Genomic DNA, 23,695 nt, shown 5'->3' with positions numbered 1-23,695 from the left:
GGCTGGAGATTGTCTTTCCCATAATGCAATGCTTGTCGGAAATGAAAAAGACGTTTTTACTTTGTGCACTTATTGTTTTTCCTAGATTTCAGCCACTTAACTAAATCGAAATCTCGACGACGTGTCCAGCATTAGCCACATTACGGACTCAAACATCAGTCTTCAAGTCTGGGCACTCGTTCAAGTTGTGTCGCCTATTTTAGCCTGGCTTAGCCTAGCTGGCTAACCGCTAACAAAGCTGCTAAGCACGTCGTCAAGCGTGCAGAAATCAAGTGAGAAATATGTTCGCGAGAACAACACCGGCTGCAGAAAAGTTCCAAGAGGAACTTTGTGGAGTGAAAGAGGAGCCCCCACGTAACCAAGAGTCGACTGTGTGCAAAACAATGCACGCAAAGGTTGTTTTTCACAGTCTCAAAGGTTGGTTCACTTTCGATGATGCGTATACTGTGCACTAGTGTTCCTCAAGCTTTTTGCGCTACGGACAAGTGTTATGTGGGCCTTATTTTCCTCGACCGGCAATGTGTGACAGCCAAGGGCGTAGGTTTGGTCTCAATATTGGGAGGGACCATATGGCAGCATAACCTGCATGATCACTTCTTGTTGGGGACGGGACATTAATAAGACCATACAGATTGGGTGATTTGAACCTAATTAATTGTTCTTTCCAAAATAAATCTGTATTATACTTACTTACTTGTATTGGTTCAGGTGATACACAGTGGGCACAGGGGGCGTACGTGAGCCAACGGGTACTTGGCGCCAGGCGAGTCAAGTGCACTGCTGCGAGCCGTTTTGTATTTTGCTACGCTGGACTCCCAAAATGGAAGAGGATTATATATCTAAGCTTAAAAATTTCTCTTAATTGGACTTTCAGTCAAAAGTGGACGTGATTAACACAGGTAAAACCAATGCCGAAGCTAAAAGACTTGCTTCAAACTACGGGAGAGAAGATAACTCGCTCTTTTCATCTGAGTGGTACACCCGAAAAGACTGGCTATGTGGCTGTCCTTCGAAAAATCGCCTTAGCTGCTTTCCTATGGGGAGAGGTTTTGTCTCACAAATACATCCGCGATACAAACATATATTTTGTAGATGCACAAATATATCCAAGATTTTCACATGTATTTTCGAGATCCACAAATATATTCGTGAGTTTCACATGTGTTTTTGTATTCCACAAATATATCCGTGAGTTTTACGTGTGTTTTTTAATGCCGTGCGTGCACTCATCATGAATTATTGTTTGCAAACATTCGAATTGTATTTGTGAATCGGCGGCCGCGTGCATTTATTTTGGAGACAAACATAACAAGAAACGGACAAATTTTCACAGACAAGCGCATTCGCGATTCACACTTGTTTTTCAAATTCACAAATACATCCGCGATTCTCACAAATACATTAGTCATTTTCACGTGTTTTTCAGATCCACAAATACGTCCGCGTTTTACACATGTATTTTTCAAATCCACAAATACTTCCGCAAATTGCACATGTGTTTTTTAATGATGTGCGTGCAATTATCATGACTTGACATTTTTTAAGTATTCGATTTTGCTTGTGAATTGTTTGAGCTGTGTTTTTTAATAGCGAACACGCGCATTTCTTTTTGAGACAAACGTCACTCGATGTCTGACCAAGATTTTCTCACACACAAGCCGATAATTTTCACGTGTCTCAAAACACCTCCGCTTCCACCCGATAGGTGGCAGTATTTAGCGCATAGAAAGGTCAGAAATACCCATCAAGCGATCACATACTGACATCAAGTGGGTGACATTACACCAGGCAACAGATCAACAGGTGTCTTGGGTCCGTTGGCCATTCGTTTTTTCTTCTAATTTTGGAAAACAAGCCCAGTTCCATTTTTTGTTTTTATGTGTGTTAACAAAAAAAAGAGAGAAATGAATCCTCTCCCGTTTCCCAATTAAAAACTGCTAATTCAATAACGGAAACGAGCCTTAATCCATCTTTCCAATAACTGTTTTTTTTTTTTTAAAAAGGAAGTCGAAAAACAAAATACGTCCAATATTTTTTTTTTTATTAACAAAAAAAAAATACTGAAAGATGAAGAATCAACAATACAAACTAGTGATGCACGATAATACATTTTTCAACCGATACCGATAACCGATAATTTCCTCCTCGTTCCAACTGATAACCGATAATGTCAAGCCGATAATTCTATTCAAAGATTTATGTAAAATTTTAAAGTATACACAAGGGAAAACATTACTGTGCAAAACTATAATTTATTACTCTTTTTTCAACATCCAATGTGAACAAGTAGTCAATTCCAACATCTAAATAAAGACAGATTGTCTGACATTGTGTAATGGTAAACTTTTGGCAACAATTACAGTGGAGAGAACAAGTATTTGATACACTGCCGATTTTGTTGGTTTTCCCACTTGCAAAGCATGTAGAGGTCTGTAATTTGTATCATAAGTTCTCTTCAACTGTGAGGGACGGAATCTAATACAAAAAAAAAAACAGAAAATCACGTATGATTTTTAAATAATAAATTTGCATTTAATTGCATGAAATAAGTTTGATGCATTACAAAAATCGAACTTAGTATTTGGTACAGAAACCTTTCTTTGCTATTACAGATACCAAACGTTTCCTGTAGTCCTTGACAAGGTTTGCACACACTGCAGCAGGGATTTTGGCCCACTCCTCCATGCAGATCTTCTCCAGAGCCTTCAGGTTTCGGGGCTGCTGCCGGGCAACACGGACTTTCAGCTCCCTCCATAGATTTTCTATCGGGTTCAGATCTGGTGACTGGCTAGGCCACTCCAGGACCTTAAGATGCTTCTTACGGAGCCACTCTTTAGTTGCCTTGGCTGTGTGCTTTGGGTCGTTGTCATACTGGAAGACCCAGCCACGACCCATCTTCAGGGCTGTCACTGAAGGAAGGAGGTTGTCAGCCAAGATCTGGCGATACATAGCCCCATCCATAATCCCCTCAATACGGTGCAGTCGTCCTGTACCCTTGGCAGAGAAGCAGCCCCAAAAAATGATGTTTCCTCCTCCATGTTTCAAAGTTAGGATGGTGTTCTTGGGGTTGTACTCATCCTTCTTTTTCCTCCAAACACGACAAGCCGAGTTTAGACCAAAAAGTTCTTCCTCATGATCAGTGATGCCCCACGAGGTGAGATCTTGCATGGAGCCCCAGAACGAGGCAGATTGACCGTCAACTTGAACTTCTTCCATTTTCTAATAATCGCTCCAACAGTTGTTACCTTCTCACCACCTTGCTTATTTTTCTGTAGCCCATCCCAGCCTTGTGCAGGTCTATTATTTTATCCCTGATGTCCTTACACAGCTCTTTGGTCTTGGCCATTGTGGAGAGGTTGGAGTTTGTTTGTCTGAGCATGTGAACAGGTGTCTTTTATACAGGTAACAAGTTCAAACAGATGCAGTTACTTCCGGTAATGAGTGGAGAACAGGAGGGGTTCTTAAAAAAGAACTAAGAGCCGAAATATTTACTAGTTGGTAATGTATCAAATACTTATTTCATGCAGTTAAATACAAATTTATTATTTAAAAATTAGAAAATGTGATTTTTTGAATTTTTGTATTAGATTCCGTCCCTCACAGTTGAAGAGAATTTATGATACAAATTACAGACCTCTACATGGCTTGCAAGTGGGAAAACCAGCAAAATCGGCAGTGTATCAAATACTTGTTCTCCCCACTGTACGTACAGAGTAAATACCTAAGTTGCACAAAAATGCCTTTAAAAGTAAGCCATTCCTAACAAAAAAAAAAACATTACAACACTGCAAAAACACACCTCCTTCAAACTAGTTAAATTCCCTTGTTTTCAGTGTAAATCTATTCGAAATAAGTGAAATTTTCTGCCAGCGCTTCAAGAGTATTTCACTCAGATTTCTTGAAGAAAAATAGCTAGCTCAAAATAATCTTAACAACCTTATTTTAAACAATAAATTATTAGACTTAATCCTAAAAAAACATGTCAGAAATGTTCTTAATTCAATAATAGGTATGGTTCAAACCATTTGAATTTTTTCATGATTTAGGTGAAAAATTACCAATTTTTTTTTTTAAGATGTATGGGCTTAATAAGAACAAATGGCAATATTTACTTCAAGGGTCGGTTGCCAAAGGGCTTACACTCACAAGGGATTCACACGATTACTGGGTTCTAGATCACAGAGTTGATTTGTGTACACTCTACCCCTCCTAATCACTTAGCTTTGAGACTTCCCCACCCCCCTCCCCTTCTTTCCCTGGTCAACAGGCCCCCCACATGGTGTCAACCGGAAATACATCTAGCTAACGATAGCACCAACATATTCATAGTTAATGTAGGCGTTCAATGCATTTCTTATTATTGTTTGTGTTTCGTGTGTTCGTTGTGTTTCTTTTCTTCTGTTCCCCCATAACCCCTTCCTGTTCGCTGCATTGTCATAATAGTATAATTTGCAGAAGTGGACAAAACTGCTTCGGTTGCACACATTTGGAGGCTAAATCAAGTATATAATTATCGGATTGCATTATCGGTTGAATTTTTTAAAAATCTGGATTATCTGTGTGTCGTCATAATTGCCATTATCGGCCGATAATTACCGGTAACCGATATTATCGTGCATCTTTAATACAAACCAAAAACAACACAAACACAAATATGGCAGGGGGCATAAACATTTCAAACATTACAAATCAGAGAAAAACAAAACAAAACAATGAATAATGCTGTAGTCAATTATTCACAAAGTTTTTCACAAATACTGTTTTTTCCGCTTTTAGATTTGATTTTTTTAAAAACAGATTTATGTAGCACACACTCTCATTATGAAAGTGAATTATTTGTTTGTTTTCTTTAAACAGATTTATGTAGCACACACTCTCGTTATGAAAGTGAGATAAAAAAAAAAGCCTTGCTAAATATAAATTTGTGGAGGTAGAATTTCGATAGCCAAATGAGAAAATTAATAATAAAAACACTCATTCTTGCGATTCTTATAGAAACAAAAAATGACATTTTCCCATTTGAGTTTGAAGTCCTCATGTAGGTTCCTGATGATGAACTTGCAAAGTTCTTTCCAAAATTTATTGGAAAAAGAGCAGGTACAAAAAAGGTGCTGAACTGTCTCTGGATGATTTCCACAGAAAAAAAACAACAGTTTGTCTCAATGTCCCGCTTGAATTTTTTCATATAGTGGTTTGCAGGACAGTATCTATGGATAATTTTGAAAGCGACTTCTTTGACCTTACTTGTCAACGGAAACATATTGGGGATAGTCCATACCATAGACCAAATGATATCTCCAACAAATTGATTCCAAAAAGACTTAAGATATGGTGTGGATCTAATCTCATTCTGAAATAGAGTGTATCTATTCAAATTTTTGTAATGTAGTTAGCATAATTTACTCACAATTGAATTTAGTATATTTGGAGGAGATAAAGTTTGAAATGGCATGTTTACATTTCTGCACAGCATAATAATTCCTGAAGGAATCGCATCATAAACAATAGCATATTGCTGAGGTCTAACTGGTAACTGAAAATAATCCAAACACTCTGCGTAAAACATCAGGTGCCCGTTGCAATTAAAAAGTTGTGACACAAAAATGATTTTCTTCTGCATCTAATTGTCCAAGAATAAAGATTTGTTTTTGTAAAGAATTCAATAAGCCATGACCCGGAAGACGATGCCTTGTTGAAGAGGAACTTTTTCCGGGTCAAGGCTCATCGTAAAAGCGAACTCGGAGGAAAACAAATATTGAAGGATATAGATATACAAGGAAAAACAAACGGCCAAAAGGTACACGGACCGTCTTGATAGTTCTTGAAGTTTGGGAATCATACCTTTATAGTCTATGCGCTTAATACTGCCACCTATCGGGTGGAAGCGGAGGTGTTTTGAGACACGTGAAAATCGTCGGCTTGTGTGTGAGAAAATCTTGGTCAGACATCGAGTGACGTTTGTCTCAAAAAGAAATGCGCGTGTTCGCTGTTAAAAAACACAGCTCCAACAATTCACAAGCAAAATTGAATACTTAAAAAATGTCAAGTTATGGTAATTGCACGCACATCATTAAAAAACACGTGAAATTTGCGGAAGTATTTGTGGATTTGAAAAACACGTGAAAATGGCTAATGTATTTGTGAGAATCGCGGAGGTGTTTGTGAATTTGAAAAACACGTGTGAATCGCGAATGCGCTTGTCTGTGAAAATTTGTCCGTTTCTTGTTATGTTTGTCTCAAGAATAAATGCTCGCGGCCGCCGATTCACAAATACAATTTGAATGTTTGCAAACAATAATTCATGATGTGTGCACGCACAACATAAAAAAACACGTAAAACTCACGGATATATTTGTGGATTACAAAAACACATGTGAAACTCACGAATATATCTGTGGCTCTCGAAAATACATGTGAAAATCTTGGATATATTTGTGCATCTACAAAAAATATGTGTGAATCGCGGATGTAATCGTGAGAATATTTTTGAGACAAATCTCTCCCCATACTTTCCCTGCCTTTTGTTCTCAACTTGTGCCAATTAGGCCTGAACGATATTGGAAAAAACTATTGTTGCGATTATTTTTGAGGTGTGCAATATATTGCGATATTATATTGCGATAGTAAAAAAAAAAATATATATATATATATATATATATATATATATATATATATATATATATTATTTTTTTAAAGAAATTTTCACTAGATGACTTGAATAGCTGTTTGGAAATACTTTGCATGACACACCGTGACCACAGTGTATTCATATAATACCGTTTCATTTGTGAATGATTAAGATTGCTGTATTATTATGAAGGGATCCAGGAAGCAATGTCTGCACAAAATAGATAATATATTGAACACAATATTTGACACTTCAACAGCAGCAAATACATTAAATGACAAATAAAAGAGCAGGTGCATTCGTCCCCTAAGTTTTTGACGAAATATAACAATAAATAAAAACTTCTGTAAAATAACAACAAAGTTGTAAACATAGTTGAACAAAAATATTAAATATGACAAGAGTTGTTCACAAACTATAACAATAAATAAAAACCTCAGTAAAACAATAAAGTTGTCAACATATTTGAACTTAAATATTAAATCTGTCAAATAAAAGTGCAAGTGCATTAGTCCCCTGAGTTGTTTACACAAAATATAACAATATAAAACTGCAAAACTGCAACAAAGTTGTAAAAATATTTAAAAAATATTAAGTATCAAAACTTTATGTGCAGCTGTACTATAGTTATTTGAAAAATACGATTTACAATTAATTTAAATATAAAAGAAACAGAAACTCAATTGAACTTGTAAATAATTGAACTGAATAACAGCAAATAACTGATGAATAACAGAACCATTTTAACTCCCAAATTTCCTGCCTTCCTGATAGCTGTCACATGAATAAAAAGAAGAAAAGACATTCCTGCAGCTGTGTTATATATTTGTCTGCATATCGTCCACCTTCCTTGCTCAGCAATTCTCAACTGGGTCTCATAGGTTTTTGGCCAAGACTACTAGTTTATCCACCATTGCAGGCTTGAGACAAGAACGTTGGCACGTGACAATGTACTAAACTAACCTGTACTAAAAAGCCTCTGATGGGAAGCTCATAGCAGGAATGCATAGATACCTGCGTTTTAAATGGTCCCACATGTTCGACGGATTACTTCTTGTTGAGGCAACCATGGCGAGGCACTCTCAACAGGGCTGTTTTTTGTTCCTTATATTCTTGTCGATAGCCAAAATACTTCCAAAACTCCTTTTGGAGACAGTCTTCCCTATTCAACGTGTTGCTTGCTTTCACTTTGAAAACGGCCCCTCCTCCCTCCGCTCTGCTGTTCGGCCCCTCCTCCCTCCACTCCGCTGTAGCAGGGGAGGGGGAGGAGCCGATGACTGCGAGTTGGAGGGAATGAGAGGAGGCTGTGCGCTCCTTCCTCAAAACAAACGTTTGTGGATTTAAAAAAATGAAATGAAAAAACTATCGCACGTCCTTGCGATGGGACTATTGCGCATGCGCACATCGCGATGGCGATGTTTAAACAATATATCGTTCAGGCCTAGTGCCAATGTCTGGACTAACATGGGATATTGTGACATGGAAAATTAACCACGAAGCCTCAGCAAACATGATAGATCGACCACTCACATTCAAAGCCAGATTGCTTTAAAACTTTTGGAAGCTCAAAGATCGATTTGGCTTTGAACAAACAGCGGACGCTCAACGTTAGCATCCACAATGGTAAAACCGAACGATTTTGAAAGACCTCATTAATGCAGCCTGCTTCCTAGCTAAACAGGAGTTAGCATTTCGTGGTAACGATGAGAGGGCAAGCTCTTCTAATCGTGACAATTATGTGGAACTATTACATGCTTTTGCTGAGAAAGATGAAAGGTTCGCTAGACTTTTGGACACATCCACTGTTTTCTGGCTTGTCAAATAGAATACAGAACGATCTAATTGAAGCAATCGTCTCCATTGAGTCGTAGAGACTTTTAAAATTAAAGGAAAATAAGGAGGAGTTTTACAACAAAGTAAGGAGGTTTTTGTGGCGAAGTACAGGCGCATGAACTTCATCTACAAATAAAGGTAAGACCACAATTTTCATTTCAATCTTTTAATAAAGAGATTAGACTAGGAAAAATACAATAGATTATTTAAAAACTAAATCTTGCCCTTATATAAAATATTCTTTGTTCTTTTCATGCTTTTTGTTGAGCAATCTGTTTTAAATTGATGAAAGTATCAGAAATAAAAGTTTTAAAAACAGCTGAATATTTCACTAAAGGTCAAAATTGAAATCTGTGGTTTTGTACACCACTCTTTACTCTCATTTATGTTGCATGAATTATAGAATTGTGACGGCCAACACATGGAGGGTGTAGAGCAAATACATATTATTTTCTTACTGTTACGTATCTGTAATATGTACCGTGTGTTCGTGTATTGTGAAGAATGCTGAGATATTAAATAACCACTAGCCAATTGAATAAGCTACGCTTTTTGGTTTATATATTTGTAAATCTGACACTAAAGGAGCCAGTGCCTCACCAACCATGAACCTCACCGCACGGCACTGCTTTTAACCATTGTTTTTTTTTTTGTGGTATCTTTAAAGCAGTTGACCACATTAGTCACGTAGCGTATTTAAACCGTCCTTATTTGATATAAGTACATTTAAGTCTTTCTTAAGGCATTTTTTAGTACCTTCTGCCTGTATGCATCTAAACAAAACCAGTTGAGAGCACACTGTAGTACTTTGGGTGTCAAATTTGCCTCATATACAGTAAGACACTTCGCCGATGTAGACATTTTGGCAAAACGCCGGAACATGTCCTCCACACCGTTCTCACCCATTAACCCCTGACCCATCATCATGCCTGATCAATACATCTGTTGGATAAATCCCCAAAACACAAAGTTTGGCCGAGTTAGGTACAGTCACTTCAATTACAAGTAGGGTTGTTCCGATCATGTTTTTTTGCTCCCGATCGTTTTAGTTTGAGTATCTGCCGATCCCAATATTTCCCGATCCGATTGCTTTTTTTTTTTTGCTCCCGATTCAATTCCAATCATTCCCAATAATTTTTCCCGATGATATACATTTTGGCAATGCATTAAGAAAAAAAATGAATAAAACTCGGAAGAATATATACATTCAACATACAGTACATAAGTACTGTATTTGTTTATTATGACAATAAATCCTCAAGATGGCATTTACATTATTAACATTCTTTCTGTCAGAGCGATCCACGGATAGAAAGACTTGTAATTCTTAAAAGATAACTGACTTTGTATATTGTGACTAAATATGGCCATCTAGTGTATTTGTTGAGCTTTCAGTAAGTGATACTGCAGCCATTTAACTTCTGCCCAAATGCATGATGGGAAGTGCAACCATGACTGTGCGTGGGGGCACCAATTGATATATCTTCTCTGCGTTGGGAAAGAACCTAGGGTGTTAAGAAAATTATCAACTACTATATTTCTTCCCCACATTGCCTCCCACGTTATTTTTAATTCCTGAGAGAGGTATTGTAAGGCTTTATCCACATTAAAAATGGCTCCAAAGACTGTCAAAGTTGTCTCTACTTATTATACGCTGCCTTTTAGCGCTATCTATAGGTAAAACGGCGTCTTAATAGATTGAACGTGACAATGCGTGAGTGGGTCGTGCAGCGCAGGCGTTAATTATTTAACATGATTAATTTTTTAAAAATTAATTACCGCCGCTAACGCAATAAATTTGATAGGCCTACTTTAAGCCAAAACTACTCTGGATGAGTGTAAGACATTTTGTCTGTAACGTTAAATACAATTAGAAAACGATTTAAATAAAAAATATATATCTATTAAAAAAAGGCATGTCCGATTTTTTTTTTTTGCCGATTCCGATACTTTGAAAATGACATGATCGGATGCCGATCGATCGGGACATCTTTAATTACAGGTGACAAACACTTAGAGATATCATTCCAAAAATTCTGAATTTTGGAACATTCCCACACACAGTGTGTGGGCGTACCTTTAAAGTCATTACATTTAGAGCATGTATCAGGAATGTTGCCAGACATATGGTGCAGTATTTCAGGAGTTATATACATTCTTGTTAACACCTTGTATTGACTCAATTTTAACCTTGTATTTTTTGTTCTCAAAAAGGCTTCATTCCAATCACTGTCAGCAATATTTTCTTTCAGGGCATTTCTCCATTCATTCAATTTGTCAACTGATGACTCATTAAAGTTAAAAAAATAAACAAATTATAGATTTTTGACAGTAGACAGTAGACCATTTTTTGGTGGCTTTTGCGTTATTTTCCTCGATCTGTGATAGATTGGGAGTTTGTTTAAATGAAATCCACAAATATTTGAAAAAATGTCTCAAGGGGATTTGATATTTTTCACATAAAGAGTTGAATGTAAGCAATATTCCATTTTCGTATAAGTCCCTAAATCAGACATGTCCAAAGTCCGGTCCGGGGGCCAAATGCAGCCCGTGGACAAATTTCATCCGGGCCCCAGCCTCTGTCATAAAATCAATTATGTCTGGCCCGCACACAGACTTAATAAATTGGTCAGCAGTACTACTACCAGCATATGAAGTAACCTACACACGAGATGCTGCTCCTCATTTACCCACTAAAAGGCAGCAGCACAGTGGGTTAGAGTTGAGAACCCTGTTCAGATTTATTTTCACTTTCCGTGGATTACATTCAAAATGGAAACTGTGTCCAGTTTTGCAATGTTTTAGGCATTTATTTTAGAACCAACAACACCAGAAAAGCCATTCATTTGCTGCCCTGCACACATACGCAATATATGGCTTGGCCTCTTTTATGCTTTTATTCCTTTTTAATGTATTTTATGAGACTGTTGATGTCTTTCTGATTTTAATGTGGTGTCAAGCACTTTGAATTTATTTGTGTTGGACTGGATGACAACAAAACATGAATAAACAAAAAAATGGGCAAGCAAGAATTTTCTCCAACAGAAAACAACTTTGGGGACACAAGTTTGCAAATTAAGAAATAAGATTTGTTTGTGGTCTTGCAGATCTATATGTCAGCCAAGCCCATCATCTTGAGCACCAGGAGTCTGCATGCATCAAGGGGGAAGAGGAAGAATCGCCATACATTAAGGAGGAAGAGTCCGTTCACATTAAAGGTCATTCCAAGCATTTTTTTTTTTTTAGATGAGGCAGAAATCAAATATGGTACCTTCTCATAAGTACAAAAAAGGTCTTTCAGTCTAATATAGTGGATTTGCTTCCTGTAGCTGTGCAATCTGCCTCCTGTGTGACATCACATCCGGTGAGTGTATCGTTTGTTTGTTAGCGCTGCTACTAGTCGCTAATCTCCTAGTGCTCCTCAATTTGTTTTATCCCACGGACACATCGGAGAATCGATCCTAGGCTGGTTCGGCTCTCCTAGTGCTCCTTAATTTGTTTTATCCCACGATTTAACAGGTCGTGGATTAAAACTACTCTACTCTCCTCTTTAGCTCTATCTTGCTAGCCTAGCTTATCCGAGCTATGGCTAGCCCTCTGCCTTCTTCCTACCGTCTTTTCTGCTCAGTGTGCTGTATGTATAGCGAGCACCCTGGCTCCTTCGTCGAGGACAGTAGTACCTGTAGGAAGTGTAGCTTAGTCTCAGAGTTGGAGACCAGGGTTTCTGAGCTAGAAGCACGGCTCTGCACTCTAGAGACGAAAGCTAGCCCTAGCTATAGCCAGGTAGTAGCAGGTCGTGCTTGCAGTAGTAGGATTGCTAGCGCAGTTAGCCCCCCAGCGAGCCCCGTGCAGCCGGGGGAAATTAAGGACGGATTTGTGACTGTACGGGGGAAGCGCAGTGGTAAACGCACAACCTTAGTGCACCAGCAGCTTCACGTCAGCAATAGGTTTGCCCCCCTCAGCGACACACCGGCTGAACCAGACACTCTCGTAATTGGAAGCTCCATAGTTAGAGACGTGAAGCACCCGGCGGTGTCTGTCAGGTGTTACCCAGGGGCCAGAGTCGGTGACATCGAAGGAAACCTCAGGCTCTTAAAGCAGAGTAGGAAGAGGTTCCGCCGTATCGTGATTCACGCAGGCGGTAACGACGCCCGGCGGAGACAGTCTGAGGTGCTTAAATTAAACGTAGCCTCGGTGTGTGAACTTGCTAAGTCGATGGCGGACACCGTAGTTTTCTCTGGTCCTCTGCCTAATTTGGTCAATGATGAGATGTACTCTAGATTCTCATCATTTAACCGCTGGTTGTCTAGATGGTGCCCAGAAAACGATATAGTCTTTGTTGATAACGGGCACGCGTTTTGGGGCAAGCCCGGGCTCATGCGCCGAGACGGCATTCATCCGACTTGGGACGGTGCTGCTCTCTTAACTCGAAATTTGGCCGCCAAACTAAGTCTCCCAGAGTGACACTTCAGAGTCGGGGCCCGGGCGCAGTGTTGTAGTGTAAAACACAACTCTGTTAGTAGTGACCACTTGCCTCTTTCCGAGCTGTCACAAATCCAAAATTCAGGACAGAAGATAGAGACTGTGTCCGTGCCTCGTATAGTGAACAGGGGGAAACAGAGTACTATAGGAACGAGACCAAAGAATTTAATACACATAGCCCCTGATAGCAGTGAAAATAAAATAGCTCTTAATAAATGTATAAGATGCGGATTATTAAACATCAGGTCAATCTCGCCCAAATCTCTGTTAGTTAATGACTTAATTGGGGATTATAATATTCATATTTTGGCCCTGACTGAAACTTGGCTTCAGCAGGATGACTTTGTTAGACTTAATGAATCCACACCCCCAAGTCACGTGAATTTTCACACAGCTAGAAGCACGGGCCGTGGAGGGGGGGGTGGCAGTAATATCACACTCTTGTTTAGGTATGAGCCCAAAAAGTAAAGCTAATTACATTTATAACTCCTTTGAAAGTCTAGCACTATCAATTATAGACGCTAACTGGAAGAACCAAAAACCAGTTCTTTTCATAGTGGTTTACCGTCCCCCTGGTCCCTACTCACAGTTTTTGTTAGATTTCTCTGACTTTTTATCTAGTATTTTGCTAAGCTGGGATAGAATTATAATTGTAGGGGATTTTAATATACATGTTGACGATGAAGGTGACTCCCTTGGTAAGGCCTTTAATGACCTACTAGATGGGACTGGCTTCATTCAAAATGTAAATAAACCAACTCATAGTCACAAGCACACCCTGGACTTGATTTTAACCTACGGTACGGAGATTAGTGATCTTAGTGTCCATCCCCACAACCCCGTACTGTCTGATCATTTTCTAATTACCTTTCAGTTTGTGCTTCAAGATAATCCGCCACTAGTGACTAGAACTCAGATGAAAAGGACATTAGGTGATCACTCTGTTTCAGAGTATAAACAGATAATTCAGCCTATATTTGCCTCCATGTAATCTAATTATGAAGGAATGATGTCCGGCCTTGCTGTTAATGACGAGTTTGTTGATCGTGTTCTGTTTACGTTTCGTACCACCCTCGATGTCGTCGCTCCCTCCAAATTAAAGTTTGTCAAGCCGAGACGAGCCTCTCCCTGGTATAATGCTGAAACACGCTCTCTTAAACAATCGACACGTAAATTAGAAAGACTTTGGCGCCGTTCCAACACAGAGCACACCCTCTCTGCCTGGAAACACAGCTTAGTGACATATAAGCAGGCCTTGCGTACGGCTAAAACCAGATATTACTCATCCTTAATAGAGGAAAACAAAAATAATCCTAGGTTTCTGTTCAGCACTGTAGCAGGGCTGACAAACAGTCACACCTCAATAGAACCTTATATCCCAACCACCCTTAGCTGTGATGACTTCCTAAAATTTTTTAACAATAAAATCGCAACTATTAGAAATAAAATAAATGAATCACTTCCAGTTATTAGGTCTGATAAAGTGCTGACAAAGAATTCGGAATCTCCTATAAACCCCTCTAAAATATTAAATAACTTTACCACTGTAGACCAAATTGATGTAATTTCAATTATAATGTCCTCCAAACCATCAACGTGCCTCCTCGACCCAATCCCAACCAAACTTTTTAAAGAGACCCTGCCTCTAACTATTGACACTATCTTAAATATAATAAATACCTCATTAGTTACTGGCAACGTGCCGCAGTCCTTTAAATATGCAGTTATTAAACCGCTCTTGAAAAAACCTACTCTTGATCCTGATATTTTGGCCAATTATAGACCTATTTCTAACTTACCATTTCTCTCCAAAGTCCTTGAAAGAGTGGTAATTAAACAGCTCTGTCAGCACCTACAGGACAATAGTTTATTTGAACAGTTCCAGTCTGGCTTTTGAGCTCATCATAGCACTGAAACCGCATTAGTTAAAGTAACTAATGACTTGTTACTTGCCGCTGACGTTGGATTAGTCTCGATCCTGGTTCTGCTGGACCTGAGCGCAGCCTTTGACACAATCGACCATAATATTTTATTGCAGAGATTAGAATGTGACATAGGCATTAGAGGAGCAGCCCTCTGCTGGTTTAAATCATATTTATCTAATAGGTACCAGTTTGTCAATGTAAACCAGCAATCATCATCGTACTCTAGAGTTAGTTATGGTGTGCCGCAAGGATCTGTCCTCGGGCCCATCTTGTTTACGCTGTATATGCTTCCTCTAGGTAATATCATCAGAAAACATAGCATTAACTTTCATTGTTACGCTGACGACACACAACTGTATTTATCAATTAAACCTGAGCAGGTCAGGCAAGTAGAAAAACTAAGCGCCTGCGTCCGAGATATAAATACCTGGATGAGCACTAACTATCTTCTACTTAACCCTGAAAAGACAGAAGTCCTTATAATAGGCCCGAAAAGTGTTAGAGACTCTTTATCTGCCCAGATAGTCACTCTGGACAATGTAAGTGTAACCTCCAGCGCCACAGTTAAAAACCTAGGAGTTTTATTTGACCCCGACCTATCGTTTAAAGCACACATGAAACAAACCTGTAGAACGGCTTTCTTTCACCTGCGCAACATCGCCAAAATTAGAAATATTTTATCTAAAAGCGATGCAGAAAAATTAATTCACGCGTTCGTTACATCGAGATTGGATTACTGTAACTCCCTACTTGCAGCTTGTCCTAAAAGCTCTCTTAAAGGTCTTCAGCTAGTCCAAAACGCAGCAGCAAGATTTTTAACAGGAACCAATAGAAGAGAGCACATCACCCCTGTGCTCCAGGCACTTCACTGGCTTCCAGTCGAGTTTAGAATTAAATTTAAAATACTCCTTCTTACATTTAAGACCATTAATGGGTTGGGGCCATCTTATCTCACCAATGCTCTGGTTCCATACCGCCCCAACAGAACACTCCGATCTCAGAATGCAGGTCTACTGGTAGTTCCCAGGGTTTATAAAAGTACTGTCGGAGCTAGAGCCTTTAGCCACCAAGCCCCTGTTTTATGGAATCAGCTTCCAGCTAGTATTAAAGAAGCCGAGACAGTCTGCACATTTAAGATTAGATTAAAAACGTTCCTATTCGACAAAGCTTATGGTTAGGCTAGTTGAAGTCGGAGTAGACTCACAGTTTAGTCTAAGCTGCACTAGAAGCTATAATGCTGGGGCAGTACAGCCGCTGAGTTCTATCTCCTTTTCTTACTCTACCTACCACTTGTCTTACTTTATTTCTATTTTCCAATGTTAATATCTAGTTGTCTAGTCTCTTCATCACTAGTCACCCGGTGTCCCCTTTCCCCCCTCCCCTCTGGGGAGGGGCTATTTTTCAGCTGCAGCCTCCTGACTGTCCGGACCCCTGGCTGGATAGACGTCCTCGCTGCTACCCCCGTCTCATCTGACTAGAGGGACCTCTTCTTGCTCCTTTACTCCACTGTATTTTTACGGACTATAATTTCGCTTGCTAATTCCCATTAGCCGTTCTGGGGTTCCTGTCTATCCGTCCTGGGAGTGGATCTCTCCTGACTGTGGTACTCCCCAAGGTTTCTCATTTTTCTCCCAATTGACTCTGGAGTTTTTGGAGTTTTTCCTTGCCGGCATGGAGGGTCTTAAGGATAGGGGATACCCAGGACTTGAACTGTATCTATTCATCTTTGTTGCTTCATTTCTAATTGTGTATCATATTGCCTCTGTAAAGCCCTTTGAGACCTCTGTTGTGATTGAGGGCTATACAAATAAAATTGAATTGAATTGAATTGAATTCAATCGACTCGTGAACCAACGTAAGGTTTGCGCCATGGCATCGACGTGACTATTGTTTGCAGATGGAAAGAATTCTTTCTTTGAAAACAAATTTGCTTTATTTGAATTAATTACATGATGTAGATATATTAGGCGCAATTACAAGTATAGAACAGACACACTGAGTAGCGCAAACAAATGCGCAACGCTGTGTCAAACACACTGTCGGCAGACATCTGGTCACTCCAACCACACCAAATCAAGTGGAACATTTACTCATAGGGGTGTGACAATTAAAGGTGTGTGAAATTTCTGATTCTTAGATTATTCGCGATTCGGCCGCTGAATATTCGAGAGCGGCTTATAAACATCCATATTCCGATTATTTAAATATGCTAAGTAAAGCGGAACTAAAAAACAGTCAGCACGGTCTTTAGGATGCAATGAGGAACTACCCAGAGTAAACCTTCATCGCAACTCATGCAACTAGATAAAAAACTGCCAAAGACGCTAAAAACGACAAGTTGCTACGAACTACGCCCACATAATGCTACGGTAGATCACATGTTTATAGAACTAGATGCGAAATGACAGACTTGGCGGCGTTAGCACATGTATAGAGAACTAGATGCGAAATGAACGACACGCTGGCGACAGTAAACAGCCGCCATCTTAAAGCAGTAGACTTCTCAGGAAGGCTTTGTTGTAGCGTACCTAATTCACTTTTTATCTAAAATACTCCTAAATCGGGAAAATCTTGAATCCATCTTTAAATGATGAAACAGTTTTAAAACTTTCCCATGTCGAAAGTAGACACAAGGAAACTAATGCAATAACGGGAGATATTTTAACAACTTTAACGGTTAATACACAACATTAAATTAATTGAATGCAGTTTAAAGCTGCTGATACAGAATGGGGACTTGATTATTCTATTTACTGTTTTGAACTGTTAACTTGATACTGAAATAGTAGTATATGTAAGCCCGAGAGAATTTTTGTACTATTTTTATAACTAATGTACGAAACATTAAAAGCAACTAATAGCTTGGGGGGGGTTGTGCATGAATAATTGATTTATAATCAAATCGTAGCCTCTGATTCGTAATCGAATCGTGAGATGCCCAAAAATTCCCACCTCTTGTGAATATAAATCGAAAAGGCGTCGAAATATTGTGATACTTTGTAGCCCAAAAGGTTATCAATATGCTCTCACCAAGAATCAAAATATATTGTTTTGATGATGATGATGATGATGAAGCTTTTTATTTCAAGCATGCACAAAGAAACAGAAATACAATGTAACTCAGAATAATTATTTGCTCTCGAAAGGGAGCGGGAAGAAGAAAAACTAGTGAAATCCCACCCCTGATCTCATCGTCCACCGCTTTTAAGTCCACACAATGAAGAGACAGGAAAGAAAAAAAAAACAAGAAGACAAAAACAACTAAACCAATAGATAACCAACTAGAAAAACAGAGTTGGCTCATCAGTAATAATTCTCAATATATATACACCAATTCTACAAGAAGAGCAACAATAATAGTCAGTAAATGTCATTACATTACAACTGTAAAACAACACAAAACTAACAAACGCCTGGCCCACTCAAAACAAGTCCAAATTGAATTGCACTGCAGTAACTCACCTGTGGAACCAGGTAGCCTGGTACGCCCAATCCAAAGAGCAAGCGCAGTTTCTTTGGCACATTGTTCCAACGAGTCTGGCTTGTATTTGGACATTGTGGCAATACTCGAGGACTGTACTGTATCCTGTTGTTCTTCTTGTTCTCTGTAGGCATTTTGACCTCAGGGATCTGGATGGGGGGGAAAGGGATGCATTTCCAATTCCAATTAAAACATTCAATATTATGTACAAGACAAGAGTATCTGAATACAGTAGTAAGTAGAGGTGTGCAAAATTTCCGATTCTTAGATTATTCGCGATTCGGCCGTGGAATATTCGAGAACGATTCACAAACATCCAAATTCCGATTATTAAAATATGCGAAGTAAAGCGGAAGTACACAACACTCAGCGCGCCGAGCGGTCTTCGGGACGGAACGGAGCGAGAGTAGCTAAACATCATGCTTCCCATTACCCGGCCCCTCGGGTAATGCCAATGCTCAACTCACGGCTCTAACTCAACTCATGCAACGAGATAAAAAAACACAACAACATACCTGACTGCTGCCGAAAAGCTGCTAGAAAAGTACATCCGTATGTTACGATGGATATCATTTATATAGGACTAGATGCATTATTCATTTGGTAGTGTTCGCAGTAGAGCTGAAACGAGTACTCGAGCAACTCGAGTAACTCGAGTTTAAAAACTGATCCGAGTAATTTTATTCACCTCGAGTAATCGTTGATTTTGACAGCTCTAAGCATCACGTTTTGCTCGGACTACTTTTAATGCAGGACAACGCGCTGTCACGTGCGGAGAGGAAGAAGGGGGGAAAAAAAAACTACTGCAGCCGACAGCCGCCACAAACGACGCCGACGTTGCTAAATACTAGCCCGCACGATGCTACGTTGGTACAGGTAGCGTCTCATAGAGATCACATGTATGTTGAACTAGATGCTAAATGACAGACTCGGCCGCGTCTGGGCAGCTTTAGTAAACAGCCGCCATCTTAAAGCAGTAGAGCGCTAAGCGCTAATAAAGAGCGCTAAGCGCTAATAAAGAGCGCTAAGCGCTAATAAATAAGATTAACGTTACTGTTCTGAAGTAACGTTAGCCCTGCGGAGGGCTAGGTTTCTATTAATTATGACCACTGTCGATGCTTGGCTAACGTGTCTTACATACAGGCTTTAACATAACATAGCATTGTGGAGTGATGAGGGTGTAAAATAAAAACCTAATCATGCTAACTATCAATTTTAGCTCAGTAGTCATTGCTGGATAAAATACCAAGTAGCACTGGTGCTAATGTGCTCCAATACAGCCTGTATCATACATTTATTTTGAACACTGCAAAAACTCAAAATCCTATCAGGACTTGCAGTTTAGACTAACTTAAAACTTAACTAGAACTTAAAAATGGCTTGACACAAAGAGAAATTCAATTGAAAGACGTGGGAAAAAATCCAAACTTTTAAGTGATGTGTGTTATCCAGCGTAACGGCATTTTTAGGTAAGATATATATATATATATTTTTTGCAATAAGATCTAAAGTTTTTTGAGTCAAAGCAGTGAATTAGTCTTTTTTTTTTTTTTTTTTTTTTTTTTTAATTCTAGTTACATCTGAGATGCAATTGTTGGCTGTTTTCAACAATATACATCGAAAATAAAGACATTGATTGACTGAAAATGGTTCAAAATTAGATGAAATGTCTTGTTTTCTCATGTATATTTATAATTGCTCTTCACCTAAAAATATATTTGTTTTATCCGATTACTCGATTAATCGATAGAATTTTCAGTCGATTACTCGATTACTAAAATATTCGATAGCTGCAGCCCTAGTTCGCAGCACATCTACAAAAAGCTAGATGCGGGAGTTATAAACGGCCGCCATCTTAAAGCAGTACACTTCCCTCCAAGGCTGTTGTAGCGAACCTTCCAAGCAAACCTAATGAACTTTTTATCTAAAATACTCCTAAATCAGTAAAATATTGAATTGAATCTATCTTTACAATAGTTTTAAAACTTTAACATGTCGAAAGTAGACAAAAGGGAAATTATGGAATAACGGGAGCAATTTTAACAAATTTAATGGTTGATTCACAACATTAAATTAATTGAATGTAGTTTAAAACTGCTGATACAGAATGGGGACTGGAGTTTTTTATTTAATGTTATTTTTGTATATTTGTTTACTGCTATATGTTAACTTGATACTGAAATAGTAGTGTGGTTTAGCCTGAGAGTATTTTTGAACAATTTTGGAACTAATGTACAAAACATAAAAAAAAAAAAAAAGGAGGGCGGTTCGTTTTATAATCGAATCGGAGCCTCTGAATCGTAATCGTAATCGAATCATTAGGTGCCCAAAGATTCCCAGCTCTAGTAGTAAGCATGTTGTAGTTCAACACATATTGGCTGGACCATGAAAAAGACTAATGTGAAGAGTCTGTAACTGGCCTGTTAAGTGTTTTATATAAATTCATTGGCTGCCATTGACGACGCTAGACGTCAAATTCATTCAAAGCTGGCAAAGAATGTTAATATCCACTGCCAACCTACAAACTGACAACTTCACAGCAGAAGGATGAAAAGAGTCAAACGTTTGGACGTATCTTACCGTCAATGCAAGTGAACGAGTTAACGATCAATCAATGGGGAAAAAATGGGCTCCGTTACAGACTGTTCTGATAATCCAAAGTACAACCTTGAATCCAGTAGTTCAATTAAGATTTGCTGTCATCTTCAAACCTATGGGGAACAGCAACACATCTTTACACTATGTATTATTAGACAATCCAAATACAGGTTTAAGGGTGTGCTGCGTGATTAAAAAAAAAACAAAACAAAAAAAACAACGTGCACAACTATCAAATGTCACGCATTGTGAACATATGACAGGTACGATGGCACAGTTTCATGTTGTCGTCTCGTCAGATGTAAATTTGCAATCTTTTCGCCACGTTGACGTCATCAAAGATGTTTTAGATCGTCATCGTGACGTCATCGCCATGTTCGTGAACAAAATGTTTTCGTTGTCCTCATCGTTGACGAAAACAACATTGTTTGATACCTGAAAGTACTTCCAAACCGCGGACATGTTGGCTGTGAGCCAGGCGTTTTTGCAAGACTGCGTCAGTTAGCATGTTGCTTCTTGCTGTGTTTTAATGACATCATCGCAATGGGATGGCTGTGAGCCAGGCGTTTTTGCAAGACTGCGTCAGTTAGCATGTTGCTTCTTGCTGTGTTTTAATGACATCATCGCAATGGGACTAAGGTTCTTCACACGATTCAGTGGTAAACTTTCGGTCTTCAAAACATTTCAACCGAAATTGAATCTTTAGCTATTTTTGGCTGGTAGTTTTCGGCACCGAATTTTCGGTCACTGTACTCATCTTCTCCAATGTTTGCACAAAGAAAAGACTGGCTGATGACATTGGTGGTGGTCAATCAGTGTTTTTTTTGTGTCTTGCAGGTTTCAGAAAATATATTGGTGCTGAGACAGAATCTCCTGGCGTTACTGAGGATGTGGAGCTCCCCCAAATCAAAGAGGAGGAGGAGCCTGAGCCCTGTCAACAGAAGGAAAGAGAAGAGCACCTTCCAATCAAAAAGGAGGAGGAGGAGCTGCCATATGGTAAAGAGGAGGTAAACGAGGTGCATATCACCAGGTTGACTGGTGAGCCCTTGAAGAGTGAAGATGGTCCGAGTGAGGCCAGCAGAGGGGCGGAGCCTCCAAGCGAGGGGAGTAGCAGCAGATCAACAGAAGGATTGCAAGCAGACATTGCTCCATCAGACAGAGATGGCGCCAAGTCACACTTACCTTACAATGATGATGGTCATAAAACATCTCACGGTGACGACAAACTCTGCAAATGCTCTCAGTGTGGGAAAACCTTTGCTACTAAGCAAAGTTGTCTTAGACATATGAGGAGCCACACTGGTGAAAAACCTGATGTCTGCTCAGTTTGTGGTCAAAGATTCAGTCGCAAGAGCACCTTAAAACAACACACCAGAATCCACTCTGGCGAAAAACCTTTTCCCTGCTCAGTTTGTGGAAAGAGTTTTGTTCATTCGGGAGACTTAACAAAACACACAAGAATCCACACTGGCGAAAAACCTTTTTCCTGCTCGATTTGTGATCAAAGATTCGCTCAGAAGCCACACTTAAAAAAACACACAAGAATCCACACTGGCGAAAAACCTTTTTCCTGCTCAGTTTGTGATCAAAGATTTGCTCAGAGGGAACACTTAAAACAACACACAAGAACCCACTCTGGCGAAAAACCTTTTGCCTGCTCAATTTGTGATCAAAGATTCAGGCAGATCAGCAACTTGAAATTACACACAAGAACCCACACTGGCGAAAAACCTTTTTCGTGCTCAGTTTGTGGAAAGAGTTTTGTTCATTCGGGAGACTTAACAAAACACACAAGAATCCACACTGGCGAAAAACCTTTTTCCTGCTCGATTTGTGATCAAAGATTCGCTCAGAAGGAACACTTAAAACAACACACAAGAACCCACACTGGCGAAAAACCTTTTTCCTGCTCAGTTTGTGATCAAAGATTCGCTTGGAAGCAACACTTAAAACAACACACAAGAACCCACAGTGGTGAAAAACCTTTTTCCTGCTCAGTTTGTGGAAAGACTTTTGTCTATTCGGGAGACTTAACAAAACACACAAGAATCCACACTGGCGAAAAACCTTTTTCCTGCTCGATTTGTGGTCAAAGATTCGCTCGGAAGGATCGGATAAAGAGACACGTGTGTGTTGGTGTGAGAAGCAGTGGCAAATGACTGTTTTGTCTGTCATCCATTCTGGCTTCATCAGATTTTGCATGCTGGAAGATTGTATTCCGTTGATCTTTCTTAAATCTTGTTGAGGATTGGCACTTTGGGTACGCTTTGTCCAATCGTTGTACGATGTGCATCCACCCTATTGCCAAAACCTCGCCTGATTGAACTCTCTCAAGTTAAGTGGCATTTTTTAAATATAATTATCTCCCGTTTAAACTATACTTTCATATTTATTTTTTGAAACGGCAGACCCCAAATTCCAAAATCATTCATAAATGATGTCATTAAATAAATATGGAAAATTAGGATATATTGTTCAATGTTGCAAAATCATAATAAAAGAAATACTGGCTCACAAATTTGTTTTTTTGTGATGGGATTAATAGATATTTAATTTATAAAAATTACTATTACATTCTTACTCATGATTGACAGAGGCATGTTACAACAGAGTATGAGGGCCTAATAGACCACATTCACCTACGTCACACAATCACGTGATCGCTGTATTGTGCCGCCATATTGTCCGTCATTGTGTGTCCGTATTGTCAATGATCGTAGTTTCTAAAGGTGGATTCACTTGCAAATT

At 39.1% G+C, this 23,695-nt stretch overlaps 1 protein-coding gene across 2 annotated transcripts; it reads left to right on the top strand.

Annotated features, from left to right (window-relative positions):
• Positions 1–13: 13 nt before the first annotated feature.
• On the top strand, positions 14–23,471 carry LOC130928546 (zinc finger protein 501-like). 2 transcript variants are annotated; one of them, XM_057855240.1, is made up of 3 exons: positions 14–417; positions 11,569–11,679; positions 21,785–23,470. In XM_057855240.1, the coding sequence occupies exons 1-3, from the start codon at positions 282–284 to the stop codon at positions 23,104–23,106; spliced, it is 1,569 nt and encodes a 522-aa protein (XP_057711223.1). In that variant the 5' UTR covers positions 14–281; the 3' UTR covers positions 23,107–23,470. The 2 variants fall into 2 exon arrangements, with proteins under 2 accessions (XP_057711223.1, XP_057711224.1); XM_057855241.1 differs by lacking the exon at positions 11,569–11,679 and having other exon boundaries at positions 21,785–23,471.
• The last annotated feature ends 224 nt before the right edge of the window (positions 23,472–23,695 follow it).

The sequence above is a fragment of the Corythoichthys intestinalis genome, chromosome 13 (genome assembly GCF_030265065.1).
Source record: "Corythoichthys intestinalis isolate RoL2023-P3 chromosome 13, ASM3026506v1, whole genome shotgun sequence".
NCBI classification, from domain to species: domain Eukaryota; kingdom Metazoa; phylum Chordata; class Actinopteri; order Syngnathiformes; family Syngnathidae; genus Corythoichthys; species Corythoichthys intestinalis.
Note: the sequence above shows the minus strand (reverse complement) of the source record. Positions and strands in the feature narration are given on the sequence as shown.